Source organism: Rhea americana, unplaced genomic scaffold, assembly GCF_003343005.1.
Source record: "Rhea americana isolate MKP2758 unplaced genomic scaffold, rheAme1 scaffold_23, whole genome shotgun sequence".
Taxonomy (NCBI): domain Eukaryota; kingdom Metazoa; phylum Chordata; class Aves; order Rheiformes; family Rheidae; genus Rhea; species Rhea americana.
Window position 1 is genome coordinate 7,547,528 of NW_028186346.1, and position 15,703 is coordinate 7,563,230.

The 15,703-nt window shown below is 37.4% G+C and overlaps 1 protein-coding gene across 1 annotated transcript; it reads right to left on the minus strand.

Annotated features, from left to right (window-relative positions):
- Nucleotides 1-779: 779 nt before the first annotated feature.
- POGLUT2 (protein O-glucosyltransferase 2) lies at nt 780-12,765 on the minus strand. Its single transcript, XM_085306017.1, has 10 exons — nt 12,217-12,765; nt 10,430-10,635; nt 9,835-10,040; nt 8,991-9,068; nt 4,564-4,736; nt 3,224-3,461; nt 2,424-2,633; nt 1,891-1,980; nt 1,255-1,359; nt 780-1,029 (listed from the first exon to the last, which is right to left on the minus strand). The coding sequence occupies exons 1-10, from the start codon at nt 12,393-12,395 to the stop codon at nt 1,012-1,014; spliced, it is 1,503 nt and encodes a 500-aa protein (XP_085162143.1). The 5' UTR covers nt 12,396-12,765; the 3' UTR covers nt 780-1,011.
- Nucleotides 12,766-15,703: the final 2,938 nt, after the last annotated feature.

The following is a 15,703-nucleotide window of genomic DNA, read 5'->3' on the forward strand; positions in this document are numbered from 1 at the left end:
TGAGCTCAGATGTTTTGGTTGGGAGTTTGGATCAATAGCTTTAYTTTGGTGTTGTAATGTAAAAAGTTACTTTTCTGCAATCATTCACAGAACCCCGATGAAGGAAGAGCAAAACCAGTTGGCCCAATTTCCTTAAAATTCTTTTTGTTTAATTGCAAATATGATCAATAAAGCTTAGTGCTTATTGCTTATTAGCCATATGAAAGACATTTCTGCTCCAGGAAAGGAAGAACTTACTATAAATTAGATACGATACTAAGCCAGCTGATCAGCTTACTAGATAAGACCTGGCTCTATAAAAGTACTTTGCAGAMAACTGTGGGTTATCAGTGTTGCATTTAGAAGCCTACTGCTAACAATACACTTGTAGGTTCATTTTTGCTATAGCAAAAATAATTAATAGACAGATGAAAATTAAACTTTGGTCAAATATAATATTCCTCCCTTATTTCTCACAGGATAGCTCATAAATGCTGATCTCCCAACAGTAATGTTATTTAATAAGCACAGGACACACTTAAATGTTCACAGATGTTTCCGAAAGAGACACACAAGGAAAGAAGCCATACAGATTTTAAATTGACTGGCTATGTAATASAAAGTAAAACAAATGTTCATCTTGGGCTGGAAACATATGTTCTGACTTTCAAATTTCCTGAATTTAGACTTGACTATGAATATACCTATATAGCATTTTGAGGTGATGTTAATATGCTCGTAAAATTTAATTACTTGAGCAGTTTCAGGTATTTTAAAGGTATCTCAGAAAAAGAACATGATTGATATAAAGATGTTTTTTATTTAAAAAAATTATAAAAACATTTTGAACAAAGTTAAATGACTGCATGATAAGAAGAAAATTTGTGGTGGCTGGTTTTCTTCCAAACRTAGATCATGATGCAATAAACTTCATGATATCCATTGAAGTTTTAATGCAAATTTTCCTTCTTTCTTTAAGAAGAGATTCTTAGTGTGGGCAAATATTCCAGAAAATGATTTTATTTGTTTCTGTCAGAGTTCATCTTTGGTCTGTAATCAAGAAGGAACAGCCATTTTTCAATTAATTGTAATCTCAATTTTCAACTGACTCTAGTGCTCCAAATGCACTAAGGAAAAAAAAGTTTCCAAGACTGATAGGTCTTAATATTGYGGTAACTGATACTATGCATTATTGCACAACAGCTGTACCAATTTCACTGAAAATAAACTGAAGACATTCAGCTCTTGCACTACACTTAACACTATGTACTGTACCTTTTTTCTGTGGCAAGTACATGGAAAAAGGTCATCATCAGGCTGCTGCACTCTCTCCATACCATCTCTGATTTTTGGCTCATTTACTTGCAAATTGGAGTATTCCTAGTTCAGAGAAAAAGCAGTATTATTAGTTCATAAACTTGAGTATCTGGTTGCAAATACTGCAACAACTCAGCTGAATAATTCTGTAAAAGTAATGTGGCAACACAGTCTCTTCCTAAACCTCCATATCGTGTCACAGGAAGGGTAAACAGATACTTAATCGTTGACAGGAACCCCTGTCGGTGCCTCACTGGAGTTTCAGTATCTTGGTGCTAATGCACAGATATTTTCAGCTGTGGTTCACAGGGTTTATGTCTGATGAAGAATTCTTTGATCATGGGGGGAACATATTCTTGCAGATTAAATCAAGATTTATGGGATCTGATTACTTCTCTCAATCTGCCAATGTAGAGTTTTCATAGGAAATAACTACATACTACATACAATGTATGCCAGTTAAAGTTCTTGATTGCTTCTGTTTGCTTTGTGGCTTCAATACTGAATTGGCCARCTGCCAGCAGCTCTGTCTCCCTGATTTTTTTCCTATGGGATTTATATTTCAGTGGTAGTAKCAGTTAAAAATGTACTAACCTGAAAAAGCTTGAAATAGTAACAAAAAATATGGTCACCCATGAGATTATTTCTTGCAAATTCTTGTCCAGATTTTGCAATATTTTTTGCCTGTGAAGAAAACAAAAGTTTTAAAAAATCCTGTCATAAAGTTATTTCAGGATGCCGATATTCCTTCTGGTGATAAATATAGTGCTGATTATTYACAATTATAAATCATTTATTTTTACCTAATACCTACATGCTTTGAATTGAATYGTCTATAAAACAGTAACATAAATGTCTTACTGATAAATGGAAGAGATTAAGAATTTAAGCATTCTTAATTTTAAAAGGAAGGCATTAATATGAAAATAGTTCTAATTTCTCCAAAAATCAGCTTAATTTCCAAATTAAGAGCAGTATTACATATTGTAAAGAAGTGTTTTTCTTATTTATAGTTGGTAACACTTATTCAGAAACCCTTCTAATAGATTTTTTATTTTAAACAAATGCACTTTTTGCTCTCTTTTTTCTCAAGAAACATTTCTGACTACTTATAAATATATATTTACCTCTTCATCATGGTCTTTTGCCCACTGTAGTTTCTCTAGTAGATCACTCAGGTCACTTTTAAATGGAATATAGTGTTTCCATGGCTGTAGCTCATTATAAAAATGCTCATAGTAGATGGAGTCTTGCTTTAGCACTACACTGTTTCCTGCTAGTAGATAAGGCAATCTGTATGCTGCCACTGTGCCATCAATATTAATTTGATATTTATACTGAAAAAAATGACCGTAATTATTAACAAACAGAAGATCTGAGTAGTTTGGTTAAGTTTTATTATTCTGAGAGCRCTAGGTATTACTGAGTTGCTGATATTGAGAAATGTAGGACTGGCTAGACAAGCATCAATTTTTAAGTAGTTTCTGTTACTTAGTTTGGTATTCATCACATTGCAGGGAGTACACAGAGATGCCCTCTGCATCAGTTAAGTTCTCCAGAAATTCTTAGATGCTTATCCTCTGATGCGAGGGTAGATGTGCCACTTCACCCATTGATTTTTCCCACTATGTTAGTTATGTTAGTAATCCTGATTGCTGAATCAGGAAAAAGAAATAAAAAGGAACTTGGAGTTACTAGATTATACAAAAGAGTTCTGCTGAGCCTCCAGATGTAGATCAAACATAATTATCTTCAGATAATTATCGAAGAACTACATGGCAGATAAGCCCACTGGAAGGATGTCATGTTYATCATTGGTGTTGGGGTGGAAAATTGCAATCACTTTATTATAAATAATATATACAAAGTTATTTGATAGTAAGAAATACTGAGAACMTAGTTCTGCAGAAAGCAATTAGTGACCTACCTTAAAAAAATCAAAAAATGATATGTGCTTAACAATGGGMCCATAGAGACTTTCATCATGTTTGAAAAAAAAAAAGTTCGTGAAAGCAGCATCTATGATCTCTGGATATTTTCTGCTGAGTTTTACAAGTTCAAGCCTCTCTTTTCTGCTGTCACGTCCTCTCCAAAATGCWGTGGTATTCTTGTGTTCCCATGATGGACCAGTATTAGCCTGAACTGACATCATATCCAGACTGACTCTGGTAGAGAAAGGARAAGTGATTTAGTAGGAAAGTCTATTGGAAAAAAAAAAAGAAAATTTAAGTGCTACTTAAATTGATTTCAGTGCCATTATTTGAAAGACTTTACAGCACCAAAACGCAAACAACAAAAGATGAAGGTCAGTCATGGGTACACTCATATAGGCATTTGTACTTGTATTTTTGCAATGATAAAAATACTTGATGAATGCCAAGTTAACAGGCCTACGGCAAACAGCATTGGTTCAATGGTGACACTGTGTGTTAAAAGGATACCTATCTGGTGTCATGGGAAAAAGAATGTCTGAAAGTGGGTATGGTTGCCAGACAGGTGAAGGTGGTGCAGGATAATGCAATGACTGGTAATAACGACAAGGCAGCCACGACAGTCCAAGGCAAGGTTTGTATGTAACAGGCTTAATGCAAGGTATTTCACCTCCTCAAAAACCTTGYTTAAACTAAACAATTAAAACACACAAATCAATGGGGAGGCAAGACATTTAGGAAAAGTCTTATTGATAAAGAGAGGGAACCTGAACTGAATGCCRTGAAATGATAAACAGATTCAAAATTCAAAATGGATAATGAAGATATCTTAGAAACTGATTTTGTAGTGTTTCAAGACAGCAGTACAGCTGTTAGCAAGGCCAGTTATCATCAGGAATCAAAGTAGAGATGAGAAGGACTAGGTTGAGAATTTTGGCTAAGTAGGGTTTTAAAACAAGAAACAGATTATATTCTAGGAAAATCACGAAGAGACATGGCCAGCTGTCAACATGTTCATGGAGTAAAGAGAAAAAAACAAACAAAGTCCTTTGAAATGTTCACTCCAAGTGCTGTTTTCACTGACTTGACCTCATTCAGATTAATTTTGATTTCTGAAATGTAACAGTGAAGTATATTTTAATATACATATTTCATATGTTATACAATGCATAAATTGGTTATGGTAAGATAATAATTACATATTTCTAGACTATCTAGAGGTTACTAATGCCTCAATAAATAAAGAGTAATATAGTTAATATATTGATAATATAAATGTCTTTTTGGAAGATTACTCACTATAATACTTCTGTGAAAATTGTAAGTGATTTCTTACCGTCCCATAGTTTCCAAAACTGAGTCTGTTAAGTCGTACGTTGGCATGACAATGTCTTTTGATTCTTTAGACCCACACCATGAGAAAATAGGGTGAAGGATCTGCGGAGATTTCTTTTTCTCCAAAGGCCARTCCCCCAGATTAACAAAAAATTCTACATCTGGCATTTTCACCTACACAGAAACAAAGTAGGCACAAATGTATTTCAGTACAAAGCAGTATTCTTCTGCCGGCATCTGACATTTTGAGAATAACTACACTGAAAGCAAATTGAGTCAGGTCAATCATATACTCAATCCATCCATAATAGATGGTTAAAGTTCAGAAATGCTGTATTAAAAGTACCCAGACCAGAYGGTAAAGCCTAGAAGGGTTGGGGGTTTTGTTGTTGTTTTTTAAAGAATCACACAAAATCACATCTTTAAGGGATATGAACATCTCTGTTTATAGGATGATTTCATGTTATACTTCACATAATTGGCCACATATTCTTTGTCCCAGCCTAGCACTGGGATCTAGTAAGCAATCATCCGGTTCCAGCATAAGTTGAACCATCTTGTTCATTGTATGGAAAACTGTTGTTGGGTGGTCAGCTACTTTTCTGATGTATGAGTGAACCGAACCAATTTGCCCTCTATCTGCATGGTGGCTAGATCCAGTTCAAGAGAAGTATGAATGAACAGCCATGAYGGAAAGACCACATTCAGTCAACACTAGGGTTAATAATTAAGCATAGCATTGCACTGCATCCTCACTTATTTATAAACATTGCTAATACTGAAACCATTATCTGAAATCACATGTCTCAATGTGCAGTGGCAGCCAAAAAGCTATCAAAATATTGGCTATTGCCAGAAAATTTAAGAACAGCACAGCAGGCATAATTTTGCTGCTATATACAACCTTGATGTGCCCATATCTTAAGCATGATGTGCAGTTCTCGTATTTGCACGCAAAGTCAGAGAAGGTACAAAGATGGGCAGCTACTATGATGGGGATGAACCAGCTGCCTTACAAGGAGAAACTAAAAGTGTGGGATACTTCAATTTGAATAGCAGAAGGCTGAAGGGAAAATATGTTTTTTACCAAATCCTGAATGCATGGATAACGTGACTACAAAACTCTCTTATCTGTTCCTTGTTCACTCTCTTTACAACATTTTAACATAAATCTCTACATCTCCTTCAGCTGCCTCTTTCAAAGCAAAAGAATGCTAATCAAATTAGCCCGTCTTTATATAAAAGGCATTTGTCATCTGARCACCCCTGTCACTGTCTGGTTCTCTTCCAGACAGTAAAACAAGCACCACACAAGTATTCACAGGATAGGAATGTCACAGGTTTTATACAACAAYGTAATCCTTTTTCTTTTGTTCTTGCTTCCTTCCTTAATAATTCATAATGTAGATCATTAAGCTGTTGTTTTTAGAAAACTCTCAGAATAACTCCAGGATCTCTGTCCTAAGTAGTATCAGATAATTTAGAGATCATATATGATTAGGAATATTTTGTTCGTATTTTATCATCAAATATTTTAATATATATGAGARAAAATGTCTTTTCTGAAGGAAGAACAATTCTGAATATGCTAATAATTCACAAATTTAAATATATGTATACATGTAAAAATAGTTATAAGCATAATGCTGACTCCCATATATATGTGTATGAAAGCTTTTCTGCTTTTAAAGTCCTTTATTCCTGAAGTCAGGATGGCTGGTCASATTCTAACATTTCAGGATTTTTCTGTGGCCCAAATACATTTCATTAAGTTTCTAATTGAATATATCTTTCTGGACAGAAATATCATTTGCCATATATCAAACTTGGGGTACACACTCCCAAATGCTTCAAGGTATTTTCTCTACCCTGATGATATACTAAAACCTTTGGCAGACAAATCCAGACATTCTAAAGAGAGAGCCCAAAGCTATAGTTTTTGCCTTCTGTGTACACACTGATAGAAAAGGTTTTACTGTATACCTTCATTTCAAAGGGAGTTTGGATACACTTTCTAATCTTCAGCACTAATCTTTATTAGTACAGTGCCATCTAAYGGTTATAATGGATGTAAAAAAGCTACGAATCACATTTTATCTATATCAGTAGTGACAAAACCATTCAACAGGTTAARTTTTCTTCTCCAATCCAACAGCTGTATTGTTTTTCACTCACATTATTGAAAAAAAAATGCTTAGCCATTTCTTTGGGATGAAGAAAAATTTGTTTTCTAGAACCATAAGTAGTTTGTCTGTGGAGTTAACAAGTGTTTTTTCAACATTTAACCTCTATYCCCTTGCTGTGATTTAGTTCCATTATTTCTTATTTTGCACTACTGCCATAGAGAAGAGCTTTCTTCCATCTTCCACAGAGCAATCTTTTAGATTATCAAAGACTATCTTCATATCTCCATCAGTTTCTTTTAGATGAAACAATCCCTCATTTAAATGAATCATTCTTTGTATGTACAAAGAGTCATTCTTACCACTTTCCTCTACAATGTCATTAATTGAACAATATTCTTAAAGCATGATACCCAAAAGTAAACACAATAGTACAACTGAGGTTTTACTAATCTTGAGCAGGAAAGTACTTCACATTTATTTTAAATATTTGTCCTGCTAATATGCATTGTGTCTTTTTTTTTAATGCAACAGTATGCCACTGCTGACTGATTTTAAATTTGTGCTACTGTAACCTTCCCACCTTTCTGCAGAAATTATCACTCATTTYAGTTGCCTGGTTTCTCCTGCCTTTATGTAGTATGCTGCCTTTTTCACTTCATTCTTATCCACTTTTTCATACAATTTTTCTTACTTGTCAAGAAAATCTTTAATTCTGATGCTGTTCTGMAAGGTGCCTGCAGGTTCCCCAACTTTATGTTATCTGTAAATTTAATAAGCATATTCTCTGATCATCATTCAGACAAAATACAACTAAACTATTAAATGGGGACTGGATCTAGGACAAATCTCTGAAAACACATTTATCACATCCTTCACTTGTCTGGAACCATTGGCAACTATTCTTTAAGAAAGGTTTTCCAGCCACGTTATACTAGTTTCTTCTAATCAAAATTTTCCTATTTTGTTCATGAAAAACTCAAGAGACTTACCCTCAAAGCCTTTCTAAAATAAAAAAAATGACATTGTACATGGAATCTATTATCTTGTTACAGATGAAAATTATATAGGTTTGACTTGATTTGTTCATGATAAGTCCATGTTTTTGATACTGATAAGTGTCAAAATAATAATGTGCTTATTATTTTTAACACAGATTTTTAAGGAATTTRGTTAAGAGTAACAACTCCAAACTTWGGTAGCTCCTGTCTCTTCTTTTGCCATTTCAAAGACAAGTACTGTGTCTTTTTACGGTCAGACACAGWTATTTTTTAACTCAGATATATTAATTCTTCTGATACTACTCTGTGTACATAATAATCACATGTATTAATAATGTTTTTAGTAAGGTGAACTAGTTTCCACCTCCTGCACAATTCCTTATTGCATTTCAGATCTCTGGAAAGCTTGTTCCTTAGCCAGCTTGGTCTCTTCCTATTCTTGCTTTGGAGAATTTGTCCTTATGCCCTTAATACTGTTTATTAGAGGAACTAACAGCTCCCTTTTTCCTGATAGTTGCTTTCTATCTTCTGTATTGATTTCAGTTCCCTAGAGTTACCTTTCTTAAAGTCTGGACTTTCAGTTTAAATGCTCRCTGTGCATTGAAGATAATGCAACACCAAACTTGCAGCCATTTCTGCACCTCTTATGCTTGAGGTTTTTACAGTCATCAAGACATTCCTACTATGATTTACATAGTTCAGCAGCTTGTCCAAATTACGGAAGCCTCCATGKGCTGGTGTCACTGATGTTCAGAGTGCCATAATCTGCCTGCACTRAAATTTCAGCCCTTTCTTTATTCCTTCTGCCTCTATGTATATAGAGAAGAGCCTGTGTGGTGCTTTTTGCTTATTTGCGTTGAGGGGGCTTTCCCACATGCCACCTGGTTGGCTTTTAGTATTCCCGTTCAACCCTTTCTGTCATATTTTCAACATACTGAATTTAATGGAGAATGATATGAAATCACTATTTTTTTCTTCATCCTATAAAATGTGTAATAGCAAAGACAGAATTTTCTGTTAGATCCTACAAGATGGCTAATTTACTCTATAGAAAAAAAATCACACTCTTCAAGTCTGACTATGCTAACCAATTAATGTTTGTGATATTCCATACACTGATCACATAGCTTTCCAGAACATCCCAACTTCAACCAGAAAAATTCATCTGATCTTTCAATTATTAATCAAAGAACAAAAACAGCTTTTTAGCCAATATAATAATAACTATACTGAAGTGTATTTATTAAGCCAATGTTYCTTTAAATTATGACTTATAGAATAATTGATTGTATAGATGTACTCACTTTTCTCGTCAAAGAAAGAAGTATGGCATCCATGAAAATTCTGAAGCCAACATGTTCCCCATATGTCTTTATATAAACCTGAAAATAATCCAAAGTTTTTACTGGACTGGTGTYTTCATTTCAGAGAATGGCTGGCATGATTTGGAGCTTTTTATTCTCATAGTAAAGATCTTGTCAGACAGATTGTATTTACACTAATGAATCAGCTGGGAAATTTTAGAAATCTTGTCTCTTATAAAATCATAGGAAAGCAGAAGAAAAAGGACAAGCTTTACTTACTTCCTCCAGATATTTTAGATTTGTCTCATGTAAACACAAACTGGTTGTCTGTTTCTGCTGTGATCTTTTGTTCTTATTTCTCTGTGAAACTCTACTCAAGGCACTAGTTTTTTTAACAAAGAACTGTAGCYCTGATCCTCAATGGAGCTAGATGGTATTTCTTTACCTCAGAATTACGCACAGCATAATTTATTGATGTATGTCAGAATTAAATGCTCACGACACCCCACAGAAATATTACGCAGAGAATGGGAAACTGAACTAGCATTTAGGAGACTCAGTTCTSTTCCCAATTCTCATATTAACTGGTGGCATGATCTTGCAAAGTAATTCGTCTTCCTTATGTTTCAATTGCTTCAGCTGTAATATGGACAGAATGCACTTTACAAAGTACGGCAAATTTATTGAGCTCATATTCAAACTGCAAAGTATTCAATTTCAAGGACAGATAAGCAAAAGCAGTTTCTTAAAGAACTGCTTAATGTGTTCCTTTGAACTGGAAAAAGCCAAGTAGCCTAACTAATCACTTACCACCAGAGCACCATATAGACTTCAGATACTGTACCTCATTATCTTTGATGGTGTAATGACACAAACTCTGTCTTTGTCCAAACCTCTGTGGAATTTCCTTTGCAATCTTATCTGGATCAACAGTGGGAAAATTTGCTAGGTCTCTTTGAATCTGTGAAATGGTCTGAGGGCAGCCCATCTCCTCCAGCCATGCACTGCTCTCTTCCTGAGGGCAGTCACAGTTTTCATGGTAAACAGGTCCTATGAAGAACACAGTTATTAGTTTATTTTTTTATAAGTCATACTATCAAGTCATTGAGATCAGAACAAAAGGGTCAGGCACTGAGCATTCCTTGTTTAGGGCCAATGCTTCTGCAACTCTGAATGGACATGTTCTGACTCCAGTGAAGTCATGCCTAGCTGCTTCTGATTGAATGTTTTACATGTACTCAATACCCACTAGATTCATAGTATTTTTTCCTGATTTCTCTACTGAATAGTACATGCAGGGCACTTGTAACTGTCCATAAATTCAGTGCAATTTGATAGTTCTCAGCATTTCCTGAGAAGCTCTATGTTAGTCCTAGAAAACATTCACAGTTTGTGAGAAAAAAGCCACAATATGAAAACCGTATAGTGCTGCTTCTTACCTTTTAAAATATATGGAGACTTTGCAACATGTTTATCTCTGGTTTTAATTTCTATCTTCAGGTTTTTATAGCTTGCATACATCCTGTATCTCACAATGAATGAACCATCTTTCCTGTCCAATACCTGCACACCAACCCGAGTGAACTGCTCATCTGGAGCAGTTATCTTCACCTGGAATGCATTTTCACCTGGTGATGAAGTGAACCTAACCAGAGAATAAGTGGGAGCTTAATTAARAAGTAATCACACAACAGTTTTCTTAGAGCCTAATCCATTCCTTTTAAAGCTGACAGATTTCCAGGGAATTCACAGAGCTGCACTGGGCCTTTATAACCATATGTCCTAATGTTCACAAGTAAGGCATGATTTTTCCAAAGAGAGTTTTAATAGGTTACCTTGTAATGTAAGGACACAATGTCCTGTGTTGTCAGAAGCAATAGGTAACAAGCATTTTCCACTCAAATACTCTGGAACACRCTTCTAGAATTACTTGATGTTGTACAGTACAGGAAATACTGTCTTTTTTGGCTCACATGGAAATAATACGTTTAAAAATGCAGTTCTGCCCTTTATTACTAATAGTCAAGTGTAGAGTGATGAAAAATAGTGAGCATGCAGATAAATGAAACTGGCTGGTTATAAAAAAAAAAAAAAACACCACCACGATCACCAAAAAAAAACAGAACAAGCTTCATTTTACCAGTTTAATACTTCCGTTATTTTACAYGTATGGAACCAAAATATTTCCAGTTTACCTAACAGTCTCTGGAGCACTTTCTAATTGACTATATTGATCTAGTGCCTACATGTTCAGGAGAAATATTGTACATCTACCTTGAAAAGAAGGAAACTTGAGTGGGCATACAATAAATCAATCATTTAATGTTAAAGTTTTGACAAAGCAGAATAAATCATAACTTGTTGGGTGGACTGCAGTGCATGTTTTGCTAACTTTTTAAACTGCCTTTCTCATCTCATATCATATGAAATGTGCTATAAAATTTGCAATAAAGATTAAATTTTATACAATGCAATACAGCGCAATGGAAACAAGTTCAGAGGAGTTTGAAAAAAGAACGTAATTACTTAATACGATAACTCCTTACTTTCATCTTGTAGATGAGAAAAATCAAACCAATTAGACAAATTAACCACTGGCAGAAACAGTGTAGCTCTACTGAAGTCACCGTGGTCTTTTACTTCATCAATGCTGTTGCCCTTACATTTTGTTGAACTTTTTTTTTAGTCAAATACCACACAAATACACATTTCTTATTACTGCCAGGCAAACAGGCCRGTTTTCCAAGCTATGTAAGGAGCCTTCAGCACCAGTAATTTCCCTTTCTTTAAGAAACTGTAAGTAATCTCCTTAAATAAAAGGTTAAAGTAGTTCAGGAAGCATGTGAGTAGATAACGCTAGTCCCGCTGAGAATGCACAGATGCGTATGGGAATTAAGAYACATGGGCCATGAGGAGCTTCAAAAGGGGAAAGCTGGAAGTTTCATCAAGCAATTATGATCTGGACYCAGCCCCAGTAAATATTTAAGAATGTGCCTAAATTCAATAAAACTGTATACTTGTGCATCTTTTCAGAGGGAGCGGGAAAGGTTGGAGAAGGACAACTAGAAAGTCTAATTCTCAGTGTAAATTATATCATCTTGATGGGGAGGAGAGAGGCACATATTAATTAAATTATGCCTGTGGAGTAAGAAGGTGGCATTTTAACCGATCTCTCTGCCTGTAACCAAAGTGTGTAGTCTCTGTGAGAAGAAGCTGCCATACTTACGTCTGCCCTTCAGTGTCCACGGCCTGCACATAAAAATAGCGAGCGGGGAGGACYGCCTCGGCTCTCAGCCCGGGCCCCCATACTGCGGTGTGCTCCGGGCTCAGCTGCCTTCCTCCACCCGCGACAGCCCCCGCCGGAACGACTCCCAGAGCGAAGCAAAGTAGCCAAATGCTACACATTTACGGGGCTTCCTCTGACGRGGAAACGCCGCCAAGGTGCAGGAGGCAGCCCAGAGGGAGCAGACGGCGGGGGGGAAGGCCAGGCTGCGCTTCACTCGCRGCGGTAGCGCCTCTACTCAGCACAAAGCCGCCGGCAGAGCAGCCTGCTGCCCCTCACCGCGGCACCGGGGAGTCCCGCCTTCGGCGCCGCTGCATGCGGGTGGGAGGAGGAGGGGCGCGGGCACACGGCGCCTGGTCGTGGGGCCGCCGCCCGTGGGGCTCGCCCTGTGCCTGCGTGTGCCTGCCGGCTCTCCTCCTCACCGCAGCATCGCCCGGCTCCGCACGGCGTCAGCGGGAAGGGGCCGGGGCCGCCCGGCCCAACCGCTTCCGAAGGAGCGGCGGCGGGCGGCGGCGCGCTTCCCGCGCGGGGCGGCGGTGCTGGGAGATGTAGTCSGGAGCCGCGAGGGCGGCCGTTGGCCGGCGGCYGTTAGCGGCCGTTGGCGCARYCGCGSGCGCGCGCTCCGCGCCGAGCTCTCTCCGCCGCGGAGCTGCCCGCCGACTCYGGGCGCTTCCCGAGCCTTTGCGGTGGCCGACGGCCCGGCTTGCCTCAGCGGAAAGGGGCTCAGAAAAGCCTGCTTTTACCCTGCTTTTTACCCATCACGGTGCAGCCGGGTTCTCCGTGTGAGGCACTGAGGTACGCCTGTTTGCGTAGTTCAGTCTCACTAGCATGGAGTTCAGTCTCCTTTACTATCATTAGTGTGAGAAATAAAGGGTTTGCAATTAGGAAAATAAGTTTACAAAATCCTGTCCAGGGTGGTGGAAGCAGAAACCACRTCCTGCAACTAAGCTCTTTGTCTTGAATTCCCTGGATTTGAAGGCTGATGCGGTTGCATTTGCACGTTTCTCCAAATGTTTCTAATTCTGATGCGCTATCACTTGGGCTGTGTGTTAATAAAAATAACCATTTAACATAGTCCTAGCAGAGACACTAAAGCTTTGGTGATASAACAGTCTGCTAACCTAAGCCCACTCTGCTGTTATAACCAATCTCCTGTTGTAATGCCCTATGTTCTATGTTAGTAAAATGATCCGAATTCTGCCTCTATGAGCAGATAAAAAAATGTAAAAAGATCTACAGTTTACTGAAGCATTTCAAACTATGACTACATTGATTTTCATCCTAAAAACTACTCAACAAAAATATAAATAATCTAAAATACAAATGTATGTAAATAATATAAATCACATAAAAATATACATTTCTAAGTTATCAACAAGGAAGCAAGCCAAGATGACTCAAGCTGGGCAAATGGCAATTATACACTTCCATATTTCTAAATAGTTTTGCTACAATTTTGTAGCAAATGATTTTATATGTATATCCACATGTTTTTATGAAGGTAGGAATGAAACTATGAAAACTAGAGTGAGTTACCCTTCCTGAATGGAGAGGTAATACGTTGTGGCGGTGGAAAGAAATCCAAATGAAATAGGTGGCTTTCAGGCTCTGTGGAAAGTGCATTTGCTGTTGCCTCAACAACTTTCAGGACTGGCTTTGGAGAACTTCAAAGGCCTTTGGCCAAACTACAGAGAGGGAAAARAAAAAGAAATACTCTTTGTCAGCCATGTGGGGTGCTTTGTACTACATGCAAGAGGTGCCAAGGTGGGACRGCAGTGCACAGCAGTGAGTTTGGCTGACTCTCAGCCGACAGCCTGAGGCCCGTGTGCACYCAGAGTGTGAGTGCCGGCAAGGACAACAGCGCCAGGAAAACTGCTGAAGGACCCGAGTTTATTTCGTTACATAGTAAAGGAGTTACAGGCAGGGTAACAGTGAGCTGGATTGGAACAAATTYGATCTTGGTGGCTGCTGAGATGCCACCCAGGTTTCATCAACATGGTGAGTATAGTCTGTACTACTTGCTCCATTTTTGATTTTGCCTTTTTAGAATCTGGATCCACAGGTTTATCAGTGTAAAGAGCTAAATGGAGAAGGCTTGTCATATTCCCCTCATTTTAATAGTATCAAGAGTTTTACTGTTTTCCTTAACAAATATGGAACAAGGAGGACCTGGGTTTCCAAATAAGGAGGAAGCCATGGAAAAGATTGCCGGAATATGTATACTATCAATTAGATATATTCTGTAAAGAGTTCAGCTGAGGCTTGATGGATAGAGGTTTAAAAAGAATCTTTACGCTCTTGAAGCTGGTTGTGATTAATACCACTGAACTCTGAAAAACACTGCAACTTCTTTTGCACAGAAGAGCAAACACAGAAAGAAAGTGTTAAATGTTTTTCTCAGTCATTTAGCTACAGAAACCTCATCCAAATGAGGGCTTCTTTGTGGGAGAACTTCAATCCTAAAAGATAGTTTCAATTTTGCTCTGTTGTTTTTCTCCTGTTAAGCAAAGAACACAGTAAATTAATTCTCCTCATGAAGGAGTCTTTTGAATTCTGAAGAGATTTTGTGGTTTGCATTTTGAGATACTGCAGATATGTTTATAGAAAGGCACATTAAAAATCAATTACTTTTAAAAAATTGTAGGCTGAGAAAGGACCACCTAAATCAATGAATTCAAACTTTTCTGATAAGCAACTTCATCATAGAATATCTTTAAAATTATCAAGCTTCAGCTTCTAAAGAGACAGTTTTTGCCTCCTGATATTTATTTTATTAACTGAAACATAGCCCTCAGCTTATGTTTTGCTATATGAAACAAGTCAATCTCCTTTAATGTCTGTGGAAGAGAATTTTAAGTATGTTTTTATTCAAMAAGAAATGCCATAGCTATAGACTTCAAGTAATAACAAGTAATCTTCCTAGTACAGGGGGATTGGCACATTAAAAAAAGCAGAATATAGATGAAGTAAAGGTGACACTACCCTCCTTTCTGCCTTCCAGCTTTTCCTACCCAACAGAACTGAGGGAATCTGTGTACACATTTGGCACTATTTTATCAGCATCCAAACAAGCTGTAAAATAAATCTTAAAACCTAATTTTAGTTCTGTCTGACAAAGCCAGCCTTGTTGCTATCCTAATGCCTATAATTTGGCTCAACAAAAAATGCTTTGGAGACAGAATTGTCTAATTACTTCAAAGGCTGTTGGCCGACTGAGGCTCCACAGGCTTCCAGCTGGCAAAGACCTAAAGGGACACTCAATTATGAGAGGCAARTCTCCTCAAGATGAAGCCATATAAAATTCTGTATTTGGTATAGGTCTTGTCTTATTTGTATCCATGGGCTGGCAAACTTGGCTGTGCCACCAAACAGAGGAATTTTGCTACTTTCCTCTGCCTAATCACCGACCACTATCAAACAGCTCTAACAC